General features: G+C 45.4%; 1 protein-coding gene and 1 long non-coding RNA gene across 2 annotated transcripts in view; both read right to left on the bottom strand.

Annotated features, from left to right (window-relative positions):
* Window positions 1-526: 526 nt before the first annotated feature.
* LOC127530176 (uncharacterized) lies at window positions 527-8,225 on the bottom strand. Its single transcript, XR_007936704.1, has 2 exons — window positions 5,986-8,225; window positions 527-5,293 (listed from the first exon to the last, which is right to left on the bottom strand). It is a non-coding gene; the product is annotated as an uncharacterized LOC127530176 (long non-coding RNA).
* Window positions 8,226-8,238: 13 nt separating this feature from the next.
* gcgra (glucagon receptor a) overlaps window positions 8,239-14,550 on the bottom strand; it is a 189,236-nt gene continuing 182,924 nt past the window's right edge. Inside the window, 1 exon segment of the mRNA XM_028819982.2 lies at window positions 8,239-10,187. Within this exon segment, the coding sequence (XP_028675815.2) occupies window positions 9,867-10,187 (321 nt within the window). The 3' untranslated portion in view covers window positions 8,239-9,866.

Raw genomic sequence — 14,550 nt, 5'->3', positions numbered from 1 at the left:
TGAGTGAGTGAGTGAGGAGACTGGCGAATTATGTATTAAGATTGTAGCCTGTAGGGGGTGCTGTTGATCAGAAAAATAACAGCTAGAAAGGATAAAAAGACCACCATATAAATAAAAATGAACAGGCTGATTCCTGATTGGCACACTTCAATATGATTCATCTGTAGGGGCACTGTTTTTACCAAAAAAAACATCATATTAAAGAAAATGAACAGGCACCCCCTCCAGGATGGTTCCGGCTTGGCACATCTGAATAACTTTTGCCTATGGATCCACCAAAGAATATGACAAGACCACCATATAAAGAAGCAAACGTCTACAGACTGCTTCCTTCTTGATGCCCACTATTGTCTGCAGTGCCCACCTAACCTTGTCGAAGAAAAGGTGGGTTTAAAAACACTGACAAAAAAGGGCACAAACAGGAAAAAAACCATGCAGGCGATTTCCAGATTCTGGTTGAACAAGTGGCTGGACCCCCGTGCTGTATCAGGCCGCCCGGAAGAAAGAGGGGGCTAAGAAAGAAGAATCTGAGAAGCAGCTTTATTGCAAAATGAAAAGGTCAGGGTGTACAACAGACAAAACAGAACAATCCAGTTTCAATGGGACGCCACACACACACACGCACACACACACACATACGTACATTCTGCATATGCAGTACAGACGGACAACATTTTTATTCACGTTGTGAAACACAGACATGTCATTACACCAGTGGAACAACATGCCAAGTGCAGGTTGTTTTGCACAAATGGTCATCGGTCACCTGCTGAGGTCCTCTCTTGAGGACGCTGATATGCTTGGCATGCTGATGCACACAAATGACAGAGGCGGCCACGGCACACATGCAACTGCACAGCAGGAGGGGCATCGCCGCTCCCCTCTGGTGCATTTTGGCAAATCTGCCCAATACACAAAAACATGCTATTTTACATCCAGCTGCAATGTGAGGAAACTAAAATGAAATAACCTGTGCAACGAACATAAAAATGGAGACCCCGCCCCTCCCCCCCCCCCCCCACCAACGAGTAATGCCCCTAATTCTGAAGCTCGCTCCCCAACCCATGTGCTTGTGTTACATTGGGACAAGCGTTGTGAAGAAGACAGAAGTCAATACAAATAAATAAGAAACCGCAGGACAAAGCCATCTGGTCGTGGTGCTCACTAAATTGACGTAACGATAAAGCGCCACAGCTTCCAGTAAACGTCTCGAAACAGCAGAGGCCAAAAACGTGAAGACTGGACAGTTTTGTTCATGGAGATCGTTTTGACTTCTGCTGTTTCTAAAAAGGGTTCTAAAGGGAAGCGCCTCGCTGCAGGTGTACCTCCATTAGTTCAACATTTAACAGCATCCATCACGTGGGCGGAGTTAAACGCCTGACTCCACCCATAATAGTAGACGCGGGTCCTGCTCACTCAGTCGGCACAGCAGAAATCACACAGGCAGGCAGTGGCATAAGCTGCTTTTCTCACCTAGAAATAGTCTGCCACTTGTTATGTTTCACTCAGGGTTTCCTCTGTGGCCCATGTTTACATTCCTTGGCTTTTTCACTTATTTTTACGTTTAGATTGTTTATTATATCTGTTATTTAATTAATATATTTAATGCCTAGTTTCTTAAACTTATGGGTCACGACCCAAAATGGGTCACAGGTTGCCGCCTATTGGGCTGTACCTTGCGGTTGTAATTAATGGGAAAAGGTTACGTAAGGTTTGTGAAGTGTCACACGATGGGTCACCACAGGCAGTGCTCTGTAATGCCTGTCGGTGGCAGTTCTCCAAGGGGGGGGGGGTCCACCAACCTCCGTCCCCAGCTATGAATGTCAGCAATGTTTCTCCAAAGGGACCCCACTGTGCTATGACTGTCAAGGGCGATTCTCCAAGGGAGACCCTCCCGCAAGATCTGATGTTCATCACGGGTCTCGAAAAAACAAAGAGGGGTAAGACTGGGCCACAAGAAAAAAAAATTTAAGGAACGCTGGGTCAATGTATTCTTGTTTTTGTCATGTTTAAGAATATTTAGTTGACCAGAGTATAGGAGGCAGAACCCCCCCCCCCCCCACACAAACACCACTATCCATCACTGCTGAGTTACTAAACCCCCACCCCCCAGTTCATCAAATGCATGTTGGTGGAGAGCGTGGTGTTTCTGTGAGTACTGCGTTGTTTCTTCTGAATTCACTGCTCTCGTCAGCTCTTTTTTGGCCTTTGATTGAGGATTTTGTTTAACAAATTTGTATTGGGACTTTGCTTTTAGATTGCCTGGTTGGAATATCCTTTTGCCTCCTGTTTGCTCTTTGCAGCATTTTGTTTAAAATTCCGTTATTTTTCTTACTTTTTACCAAAAATTCTTTTGTCTTGCCTCTCTCAAGAAGCCAGGGGTTTATGGTAATCCGCTCCTTTGTGAAGGCATTTTGATTAAACTTTGTTTCTCTCTCTCTCTCTTATATTATTTGTATGTGTATGTAATATATATATATATAATATAATATAATATGTGCTGATAACAGCATGCTGCTCCACCCACCACACAGATTGAGATCTGAGTGCATCTGTGCAACAGGTGACACCTCAACACCACACTCAGGTGCAGGAATGACAGCTCAGGACTATGGCAAGAAATTTTAAGGCCCAACCAGGTCGTCCCTTTTACTTTTCCGAAGACAAGAAAATTAAAGGAAAACAACTGAAATCGCGTTTGTTGGCACGCGTCCCATTAAAGGTAATTCAAAACAAAGAAAGAATGGAGCTTTCACTATCCTTAGTGGGACTCTGTCCCACGGGTTTCTTTGGCTAAACGTGATGCCTCCATCCAGGATAGCCTAGGAATTTATGGTGGTGGGACCAAAAGGGGCGGGGCTAAATGCCTTCACTAGGCATCTTCATGGCACTGTGGGGAAAGAAAGAGATGACAGCATTAGGGGAAGTGCCCCTTTCGCCATGGTGGGTTATTACATCCTGTACCTCAACTGAGCATATGAGGAAGTCCTCCGACACGCATGTGTGACAATAGAATTTATACATATATATGCACACATGCATATATACACAATATACCTCAGTAAAAAATATACTGTTTATATGTATGTTTATATATATATATATATATATATATATATAATATGTGTATATATTTTTTAATTAGAACATTTGAAGCCAAAGCCCATTTGGATTGGTGTAGGCTGAAGTCAAAGTATTTATTGCATAGGAAGATAGTTTATGGTTGGCTCCAGCAGACCCCTGTGACCCTGTACTTAGGATAAAGCGGGTTGGATAATAGATGGATGGATGGATAGTTTATGGAGAAGGGCCTAGCTGTTGAATAGCCAATCAGATTGCATGTTTACATCACATGGTTTACATAGGGGACACTCCAATGAGAGTCTCCTTGACAGTGCTGCTACCCAACAGGCAGTCCCACGACATGCACACTACGAGATCCCTGATAGCCATTTTCCCACAATCCTAATCCTTCCCATAGTATAAGGATGTTTTATGAGAATGAAGTGCAAGGTACACCTTGAAATGAACATACTGAGAAATAAATAAATAAATAAATCGAGTGTTGGGTAAGGCCACTAAATGTCACCAGATGTGAACAATGATTGGCTACGCAATGGAGCGGAGCTCTGGAGGTCTGCAGTAAGATTCTATTGAGTTTATGCCATTGTCGGCGAGTAGCTGACCTCTGATGTGCAATTCCTGCTTGAATGTGTAAGTAGAACAAAACATGTGGCATCTGCAAATTTTGGGCGGAGCTAAACCAACTCCACCCATGTAACATTACTGACATTTGAAACAAAGGCCACTAAACATCATCAGATGGACCATAGTTGTGGAAATCTGCAGCAAGACTCCATTGAGTTAATGCCATTGTCGGTGAGTACCTGACCTCTGATGTGCTTGAATGTGTGGTCGGGACAAAAACTCTGACATCTACACATTTATGGGTGGAGTTAAACTTTGAACCCCACCCACATTTAAGCGCATCCCATTCCAACAGCTTGGCTCTAAGTGAAATACACTCCAGAAATGACAGAAGAGGACATCTTAGAGACCTTGTATGCTGGAGAAACTGTCATCTAGTCTGAGACCTGTTTGGTCCCTCAACCATTGCTCGTACGCTTCAGACACCTACTGCAGCACCACTGCCCATGTAAGAAGGCACAAATGTGAAAACTTAAAAATTTGATTGTACTTTCATGCAACACATAGAAGATGCAGCCCAGAAAATAAACAAAGAACTTAAATTCATCGAGATTTAGCACTTCGACTGTTCAACCCATGATGAGCAACTTTAAAAATGAACTAATTTTGCCAAGTCACATGTTCCTTGTGAACATCATGAAAAACTGTAAAGAGCAAGTGGCCTACAGTACCTTTAACATGAGTGGGTTGTGGTGATGAGTGTTGATATTTTACACAAAGTTCTGTCACACAGACACGTCGGAGGATCACCTTCTAAGTTTATTGGAGGTAAGAGATACCACCTGAGGGTGAAAGGGGGCGTGGGTTGCTAACATTGTTGTCTCTTTTGTCACCCAAGGCAGTGAGAAGACGCCCATTGAGGACAACTGGACTCCACTGCTGCTGGCCAGAGGACTATAAAAGAGCGGACACCATCATGGCGTCTCATATCAGACCCAAACTGTAAATAGCACAGATCTCCCGAGGACCACCTGCTCTATCGCGCCAAATACCATTAAAGGAACATCACGAAGACTCCTTTTCTTTAGTTTTAAATTACCTGTAACACCATCAAGCATTCATTTTGATTAAAAAGGGTGACCAGCCTGGTACCCCGACACTTCCTTGACATCTTCGAGTGTCCTGTCAAACGTCCTCAGTTTATTCCATTTGAAATATCGGGAGGTTCTAAGTCGAGTCAGAGTTCAGAACTCCTTTTTATGAAGGCGTCAAGTATCGAGTTTTTCTATTAAGAGTGAGCCCCTCTATCAGTCAGAACTCAAGTTACTGCGACCAATTCGGTAATCTGGCGACATGTCTCTGTGTTCTTCTCACTAATATGAATCCAATTTCATGGAGCTAAAGCAACGCGGCAGGAGCCCAGGCGTCCTCTATTGATATTCTCGAAGATAAGTTTGTAACGTTCCCTGCGTGGCTTTTGCAATAGACCAACTCCTTAACTCTGTTACATCCAGGTATACGAAATTCAGAAATGGCATCCTTATTCTGGCCAACCGTTTTGTCTTGATTTGTTTTCTCCGTTCTACGTTGGAGACATCGTGGCCATTGCAACTACAACGCTAATGTCGGGAATACGTTTGGGGCGCTTCAGTTTAGGGCAGCGGTTCTCAAACTTCTTTAGAATTTCTTGTGTGGCAGTCCCTTTAAAAATTGTGCGATGGCTTGTGGACCCTTTTGAAGAAAATTGGGGGCACCAAATACTTTGCACAAGGGTGCCACATACCCACTGCATGGCACTGCATAGGTACAGGCTGTTGTGAATAAAACATTTTTTGACAAACAATTATTTATTCAGAAAATACTACGTACATCTTAGTTATTAAATTTAAGTTAAAATTTTAATGGGATGGATGCATCTGCTTTGCCTTAACCATCTGCGTTGAGCGGGCAATTTCACTACTTAAAAACACAAAAAATGTAAAATATTGATTATCTGTATCCACCTTTAGCGCTCTTATTTGCTTCTAAAATATACGAAAACTGTTCACGAGTGTTTTGATTCTACGAAAGAATTGATAATTTTTGATTATGATAAAAATAATAAGGGCTGGATTGTGCCGAGCGATAACGATGGGAAAACAATGCGGTGGCAGCGAATAACGGAACAGTGGATTAGTGGTCGGGTCTAGGTGGTGGGGGTAACGACGGAGCTCAGTCACTTACTTCCCCTCGGATGGTAAAGGTTAATAATTATAAAAATATAAATAGTATAAATATGCAATCATTTCTCATGGTCCCACCGAAACCCTAGGGGACCGCGGACCCCAATTTGAGAACCGCTGGTTTAGGGTTTTTACATCGTCATTCTTATGGTCATGTTAATAAAGATGTTGCAGCAGCATTTCTGGTTGGTTTTCCCTTTCAAACTTGTCTACCTGGCCGCCACTGTGTCAGCGCAATTTACCGATGTGGTGAAGTGTGACGTTATCTTGTCAACATTATATAATATGGCAGCGTGCATTACTCGCCGTTCAGGCATTGGATTTGCTTAATAATGATTAACGGTTTATTAGAATGGGAGAAGAAATTTGGTTATCATCAGGATCTTTTCCTTATTTCGCTTCAAATTTTAACACTTGGTTTCCCATCATTTTTGACTCTTGACTTTTACTCTCGGATTAGCTCTTTCAGTACTGGCATCATCTCCCAGTCATTTCATGCTGATTTCTACATCTGCTGGACTTGCACATTTGCATCTTGGCTACGATAACTATGTGAACCACGCTTAACGTCACGTGTGTATCACGTCCTGGTGGCTATCGTATTTAAGATTGAGCCTATTTGTAAGATGAAGTCCAAACTTTGCTAACAGCAAAGAAGAACCTCCACGAGAAACTCACTCTCGAAAACAAAAAAACTTTTCATTCTGTTATTTTCCGTAGATCTCGTCTGGGTCTATATTTTAGGGTTTTGTTATTCATTTTTAATGTTAATGTTTACAATTTTGCTGCCATTTTAGTGGTCATCTTTTTGGGTGCTGCCATACTGGTTGCTCCTCGGTTGCTGTCATCTAGTGCAATAAGTGATATCGCCATACTGACAGTATTAAACATGGCAGCATCCTCTCCTCCATGTCCGAAATTCCGGATTTTAAAATTAAAAAAATCTTAGTGTATTCTAGGTATTTTAAAAGATAATTTGGTAATGATACAGAAGCCTCCTGGATGCCTCCCTGGGGAGGTTTTGCAGGCAGGACCAGATTGGAGGAGACCCTGGGGAAGACCCAGGGCTCGCCGGGAGGATTATGTCTCCCAGAGGGCCTGGTAACACCTTGGGATCCCACAATACGAGTTAGCAAGTGTGGCTGGGGAAAGGGACGTGTGGGCCTCGCTGCTAAGACTGTTGCCCTCGTCACCCGGTTTTGGATAAGCGGTGGAAAATAAACGAATTTGGGATTATGGACTTTGTATTTTTCCACTTTTACTTGCGTACCGTGTCTTGCTGTCTTTCTCTCTTTCTCATCTCCTGATCTTGTCATTTTGTGGTCTTCCATTTATCTACCGGGGTAGTTCACTCTTAGGTATAATTTCTGGTTTTCTCTAAGCAATCGTTTATAACTTGAAATTTATTTTTATGATGAGAACAATCTGTGATCTGTAAAGTTTCGATCTTTTGCTTCTATCCAACTGCTCCTTTCGGTTTATCGGCAGATCTCCGCTGCTCACATTTCGCTTCCTTCTCGATCAGTTATTCAAAGATTGAAACGTCACGACAGAAATCAGAAAAGCATCCTCACGCTCATGACGATATTACAGTTTCCAAACCTGAAAAAAGCTGGGGGTCCACTCAGTTTCTGTATGTCAAGGTGCTTTTGGACCTCTATTTCAGAGAGTTGTTCTGTTTGGAGGTCTGAAGGTGTACATTTTTTGGAGAGCGGGGAAGGGGAACACTTTCTCCTCAGACATCCAAAAGCTGATATACAGAAACTAATTCAGACAGAACAGGGAGTTTGGAAGGTATGCTTGTGCGTGTGCATCTGGGGATCACCTTCCTGGTTCTGCTTAGGTACGCGGTATCACAATGGGACAAGAGGGAGATGGTCACGCTTCTGTTTTCTCCCTTTCAACCTGCAACTCCGAGAAGACACCAGAAGTAGGCAACTGACCCGACCACGGTACCCAGAACTGGCATATCCTTTCAGTAGGGGTTCTATAAAAACCCAACGATCCCTACAAGAGGTTATCTGTGTTTTGGACCCGAACTCAGTTTGGAGAAGGCTCCTACGTGACTCCTGAACCTGCCTATGAAGAACTCTTCTCCTTTAAACTGGTCATCGTACCGTCATTTTCTGTTCTTGGTGCCATCTGGCACAGTATTTGCTTGTTGTTTTGTGCCAATTATATGGCGTCTCCAGTTTAGTAACCCAAAATTTGAAGCGGCTAGTGCAATTCTGTCCACCTGGTCACAGCTAATATTCCACACGTTTTTTGGAGCATGGGTAAATACATAAACTAATTTGGAAAGAGTGGTGATATTCCCCCTTGAAGGCATGCTGATATTCAGAAACAGGAAAAAATGTGAGGGGGGGGGGGGGGTGCTTGTCCCTTGGAGGTTCAATGGCCCCTTGGAAGTGCAAAAGCTTGTTGAAAGGTGTATGGATTGGTAGCTGGGTGCAGTGTTGGCACATGCTGGAAAACTGAAATCGCTGCTACTCCTAAGGGCAGAACGAGGAAGTGTTGGTATGAAGTCTCAGTGGGTGCCAGCCTACTTCAAGTTCTCGTAAACGGTTTGCTTTGCACTGAGTCCCACTAATACGAAACTATCAAATCCAAAGCCGAGTGGGTTGTGCATCCACCCGGTGTAAATGAACACCATCATGCCCTCATGGAAGTGGGTTGCTCAGCTGAGGTACGTAATACCACCCCAAAGCAAGAGAGGGTGCTGTCGCTAACCTTATCACCTGTCTCTACTCCCACAGTCCCCAGAAGATGCTCAGTGAGGGCAACTGACTCCACCCCTTTCAAGCCAGGTCCTCTAAAGCCGGGCATCCCTGGAAGGAGGTGCCTCACTTTGAGTCGAGCTACCCTAAAGGACACAGCTCCACGAGAAGCAGGGACCCGCTCAACCAAGGAGAAGCCTACGTCCCATGTGCCATGTTTTGCTGTGCCATCGTACGTTTATTTTGTTTTGCTGTTAAAAAAGAATTAAACAGGACAAACTGGTTGGTGTCCCAACATTTTATCCGTTCGGCCATAGCGTGCTAAAAACAAAAATCCATTAGAGTTATGTTTGTGCCCCCACGTAAAAGGTGCCTTTCCATCTTCTTACAGCGGAGAAATCAAGCGTTAAGAGGAGTCCCGACTACCTGAACAATCAGAGTTAGCTTGATGTCTTGAAGATCGAAAATCTCCAAGATTGTAACCCCAACCCTAATCCTAACCCTAACCCTTTGGTATTTCTATGCAACTGAATGCTTGGCCAAGGCGTTGATGACAGGCGCTACATACGTATTGCCTTAGGGTGTGGCGGCTCATTCCGTTTTATGCCCAATGACAGCTGAACTTGAGGCGTCCTTTCAAGAATCCTCATGGATGGCAGAGTAGAAATGTCTAAAACTGTCACGCCGCTGCTCGTTTTCCCCGTTGCTGGCCTTACTAGCCCGTGGATTACAAACGAGGAACGCAGTACGCAGTCGCCTCGCCTCGCCTGTCTATCATCCATGTGACCGAGTGTTGCAGATCTCGCCCTCATTTCTAAACGCTTTGTAACCTGAGCCGGTGGACACTCAGTGAGTACCAGACATCAACAGCACACCAACGGACATAAAAAAAAGAAAACGGAGAGCAGTGGCTGCTCGAGTACGTCAATACACCACCATATTTGTTCACAGTAAGCAAAATGAATGCTGCAAGTGATATTTCAATTTTTTTTTTTAAGAAATAGTTTCTATGTAAAAAAAAATGTGAACCTCTTTTTTTTTTTTCCTGAAAAGACAAAGCTGCTGCCAAGCATATGACTGCCATAGCTTAGAAACCATGGGAGAGTCACCATTACGGAAGCGGTGATGGTTGCAGATGGACTGCGCAGCACTTTCACTTGCGACATCGACAACAGTTACTGCAATTCTGCACGGCGTCTGCAGGCGGACAGGAGGTCCGCCCCTGGTCGGGGATGGGGGTTTATATGGGGGGGGAGTGTCCAGGGCTCTCGCCAGCCTCTCAGAAGCTGCTCTCGGACGTCTCCTGTGGAAACTCGTAGCAGTGCATCTGCGCACTGAGGTTCATCGGCTCGCCGCCTCGAGAGCAGCCGCTTTCAGGGCAGCTGGGAAAAGTCTGCGGGGCAGCCGGCTGCAGGCTGCTGTCCTTCCTCCCTGAGCCGTTCTGGTAGCTGCCGACGAGCTTGTGCTTCTCGATGTACGGGGTCATCGTGCTGCTCCCGGTTTTGCCCTGCCCGCTCTGACTGTACGTGTGCCGGTACTCCTCATCGATGTCCTTGCCCAGTTTCCAGCGCTTCCAGCGCTTCACAAGCTCGGACTGTACCTGTAAATGGAAGGCAAAGAAAAGGAGTTCATGGCTGGCTGCCCGATCTGTACTTTGAAATTCCATCCATCCATCCATCCATTTTCCAACCCGCTGAATCCGGACACAGGGTCACGGGGGTCTGCTGGAGCCAATCCCAGCCAACACAGGGCACAAGGCAGGAACCAATCCCAGGCAGGGTGCCAACCCACCACAGACTTTGAAATTCCACATAATAATAATAATTCTATGCATTTATATAGCACTTTTCTCACTACTCAAAGTGCTTAGCAATTGCAGGTTAAGGGCCCAACAGAGCAGAGTCCCTTTTGGCATTTTACGGGATTCGAACCGGCAACCTTCCAATTGCCAGTGCAGATCCCTAGCCTCAGAGCCACTACTCCACCACATACACTCTGTGTGAGCTCTCTGGTGACGTTTTGGTTCACGTCGCAACCTGTGAGGTCCACGGATGGGGGCTCAGATCCCAAGCTGGTCATTTATGCATTCTCTTCTTACACAGGGTAAGGCGTTACCCAGCATGCTTTGCTTTGGCAGAAGTTTTTCAGTTCCATTTATTAGCTTAGAAGAGACATAAAATTGAGGGTCCTGTCTCTCTGTGGTCACAAAAGATCCCCGGGCATCCTTCGTAAAGAGAAGGGTGCATCTCGATGTCCGGCCTAAATTGTCCTCCATTGCTGAGTCATTCTGGCCCCTAATCATCCCCAGTCTCTAATTAATAATAATCTAATGTAATAAATGATAATAATAATAAATTCTGTTGATATGGCACCTTTCCCATGCTAATTGGCTACCTTTCTTACCACTTCACCACCTAAAAGCTCATGTGTGGTGAGTGTATTGGCGTAAAAATAGCCACCGTCCAGGTGGATGCTGCACATTAGTGGCAGTTGAAGTGGCTCCCCTATCAATACATAAAGCGCTACATAAATGTAAAGAACTATTATTATTATTTGATCTAAGGCAACTTTCAAAAGACGTCAAAATAATCAAGTAACATCTGTCTGGGGGTCTGTTTTTCAATAAGTGTCTCAGGACAGGTTATAAAAGTTAATCAAGAGGTACAGTGCATCTGGAAAGTATTCACAGCGCTTCATCACTTTTTCCACATTTTGTTATGTTACAGCCTTATTCCAAAATGGATTAAATTCATTTTTTTCCTCAGAATTCTACACACAACACCCCATAATGACAACGTGAAAAAAGTTTACTTGAGGTTTTTGCAAATTTATTAAAATAAAAAATTGAGAAATCACATGTACATAAGTATTCACAGCCTTTGCCGTGAAGCTCGAAATTGAGCTCAGGTGCATCCTGTTTCCCCTGATCATCCTTGAGATGTTTCTGCAGCTTCATTGGAGTCCACCTGTGGTAAATTTAGTTGACTGGACATGATTTGGAAAGGCACACACCTGCCTATAGAAGGTCCCACAGTTGACAGTTCATGTCAGAGCACAAACCAAGCATGAAGTCAAAGGAATTGTCTGTAGACCTCTGAGACAGGATTGTCTCGAGGCACAAATCTGGGGAATATTCTGCTGCTTTGAAGGTCCCAATGAGCACAGTGGCCTCCATCATCCGTAAGTGGAAGAAGTTCGAAACCACCTGGACTCTTCCTAGGCTGGCCGGCCATCTAAACTGAGCGATCGGGAGAGGAGGGCCTTAGTCAGGGAGGTGACCAAGAACCCGATGGTCACTCTGTCAGAGCTCCAGAGGTCCTCTGTGGAGAGAGGAGAACCTTCCAGAAGGACAACCATCTCTGCAGCAATCCACCAATCAGGCCTGTATGGTAGAGTGGCCAGACAGAAGCCACTCCTTAGTAAAAGGCACATGGCAGCCCACCTGGAGTTTGCCAAAAGGCACCTGAAGGACTCTCAGATCATGAGAAAGAAAATTCTCTGGTCTGATGAGACAAAGATTGAACTCTTTGGTGTGAATGCCAGGCGTCACGTTTGGAGGAAACCAGGCACCATCCCTACAATGAAGCATGGTGGTGGCAGCATCATGCTGTGGGGATGTTTTTCAGCGGCAGGAACTGGGAGACTAGTCAGGATAAAGGCAAAGATGACTGCAGCAATGTACAGAGACATCCTGGATGAAAACCTGCTCCAGAGCGCTCTTGACCTCAGACTGGGGCGACGGTTCATCTTTCAGCAGGACAACGACCCTAAGCACACAGCCAAGATATCAAAGGAGTGGCTTCAGGACAACTCTGTGAATGTCCTTGAGTGGCCCAGCCAGAGCCCAGACTTGAATCATGAACATCTCTGGAGAGATCTTAAAATGGCTGTGCACTGACGCTTCCCATCCAACCTGATGGAGCTTGAGAGGTGCTGCAAAGAGGAATGGGCGAAACTGGCCAAGGATACGTGTGCCAAGCTTGTGGCATCATATTCAACAAGACTTGAGGCTGTAATTGCTGCCAAAGGTGCCTCGACAAAGTATTGAGCAAAGGCTGTGAATACTTATGGACATGGGATTTCTCAGTTTTTTTATTTTTAATAAATTTGAAAAAACCTGAAGTAAACTTTTTTCACGTTGTCATTATGGGGTGTTGTGTGTAGAATTCTGAGGAAAAAAATGAATTTAATCCATTGTGGAATAAGGCTGTAACATAACAAAATGTGGAAAAAGTGATGCGCTGTGAATACTTTCCGGATGCACTGTATAAAGCCTTCCAGGCTCATCAAAGCAACGCAATACCCTGCCGGAAAGACAGGGGGCGCTGTCACTAACAGTCTCGTCTTTTTCTCTCCGCCACAAAAAGAAGACACGACCTTGCCTCCTTCCAGCAAAAACTGTATAAAACTGTGACACCTCCAGATATTCAATAGACCACCAGAGTGCCAGTCCACCGCGGAGATTGTCACTTTTTATTGTAAGTGTCGTCAGGGATCAGCTGGTGTCCCCTCCGACCAGGTCAAGAACTGATCCCTTGCCAGAGAGGGAGACCAGAAGGATGAAGGGATCAGAAGAGTTAGCCTTCCTGGAGTCTATACTTGCCCTGATACACTAGAGGGCAGAATTCTTGTGTTGCTGCCCCCCTTTTTTTGTTTTTTAGCCCACAGGTATGCTGGGAAGTGTAGTCCGGCTGTGCAGCCCTGTTGCATGCCATGGGAGCCGCCAGGGGGAGCTGAAGAGAGGAATCATCCCTGCCTTCTAGAAACGTCCACCTGACCAGGAAGTACTCCTGGGATCTGGTTTAAAAATAACTGGGAGTCAGGGTTGGGAGGCAGAGGACAACACTTGGCGAGAGGAAGGGGAGTTGGGAGAAAGGGAATGACATCAATCCATCCATTTTCCAACCCGCTGAATCCGAACACAGGGTCACGGGGGTCTGCTGGAGCCAATCCCAGCCAACACAGGGCACAAGGCAGGAACCAATCCCGGGCAGGGTGCCAACCCACCGCAGGACACACACAAACACACCCACACACCAAGCACACACTAAGGCCAATTTAGAATCGCCAATCCACCTAACCTGCATGTCTTTGGACTGTGGGAGGAAACCGGAGCGCCCGGAGGAAACCCACGCAGACACGGGGAGAACATGCAAACTCCACGCAGGGAGGACCCGGGAAGCGAACCCAGGTCCCCAGGTGTCCCAACTGCGAGGCAGCAGCGCTACCCACTGCGCCACCGTGCCGCCCAGGGAATGACATGACCATCATATTTACATTCTATATTGTTTAAAAGGTATTTGGAGGAATAAAATCCAATGTTTCAACCCATGATGACTGCTTGCATGTCAGTTGTGTCATGCTGGTTTGGGGCTCAATAGCGCCCTCTGTCTTCCTCCATATTATACATCAGTGATAACACCCAGGTACACTATAGTTAAGATGAGAGTTGGGGGGGGGGGGGTTTCATTTGATTCAAGTCAAGTGAGAAGAGCCTGCAATCCAATTGGCTATCTAGCGGAGCTACTGAATGGTGGAAGTCTGCAGCTGGACCCGGACTTGCCAAAAATAATGAAGCTCCCCGTGGGTGACCCACTCTTAAGCCAGAAGGCTGGAATGTTCTTGTTTCCTATTTTGAACCCCCTCGTGCGCCTATTTTGTTTTGCTTTTGTTAGGAATTAAAAGGGGCGACCCTGGCACTTCTGAGCCCCCACCCCGTATTTATTCCACCCGCCCTCCCCATTTAACCTTACACAGCATGTCTTTAGGGATAGGGGAGAAAACCCACAGAGACACAAGGAGAACATGCAAACTCCACACAGACAATAACTAAGCTTAGGGTCTTTGAACCCAGGATGGTGGACCCCGCAGTGGTGCCCACTCCTGTTGTGTTGTATCCACACAGCATATAAAACACATTTATTTGACGCAAAAGTAATCTGGAAGGTATCATAAGAAAGATA

Source organism: Erpetoichthys calabaricus, chromosome 14 (genome assembly GCF_900747795.2).
Source record: "Erpetoichthys calabaricus chromosome 14, fErpCal1.3, whole genome shotgun sequence".
NCBI classification, from domain to species: Eukaryota; Metazoa; Chordata; class Cladistia; order Polypteriformes; family Polypteridae; genus Erpetoichthys; species Erpetoichthys calabaricus.
This window is presented reverse-complemented; position numbering and strand designations above follow the sequence as displayed.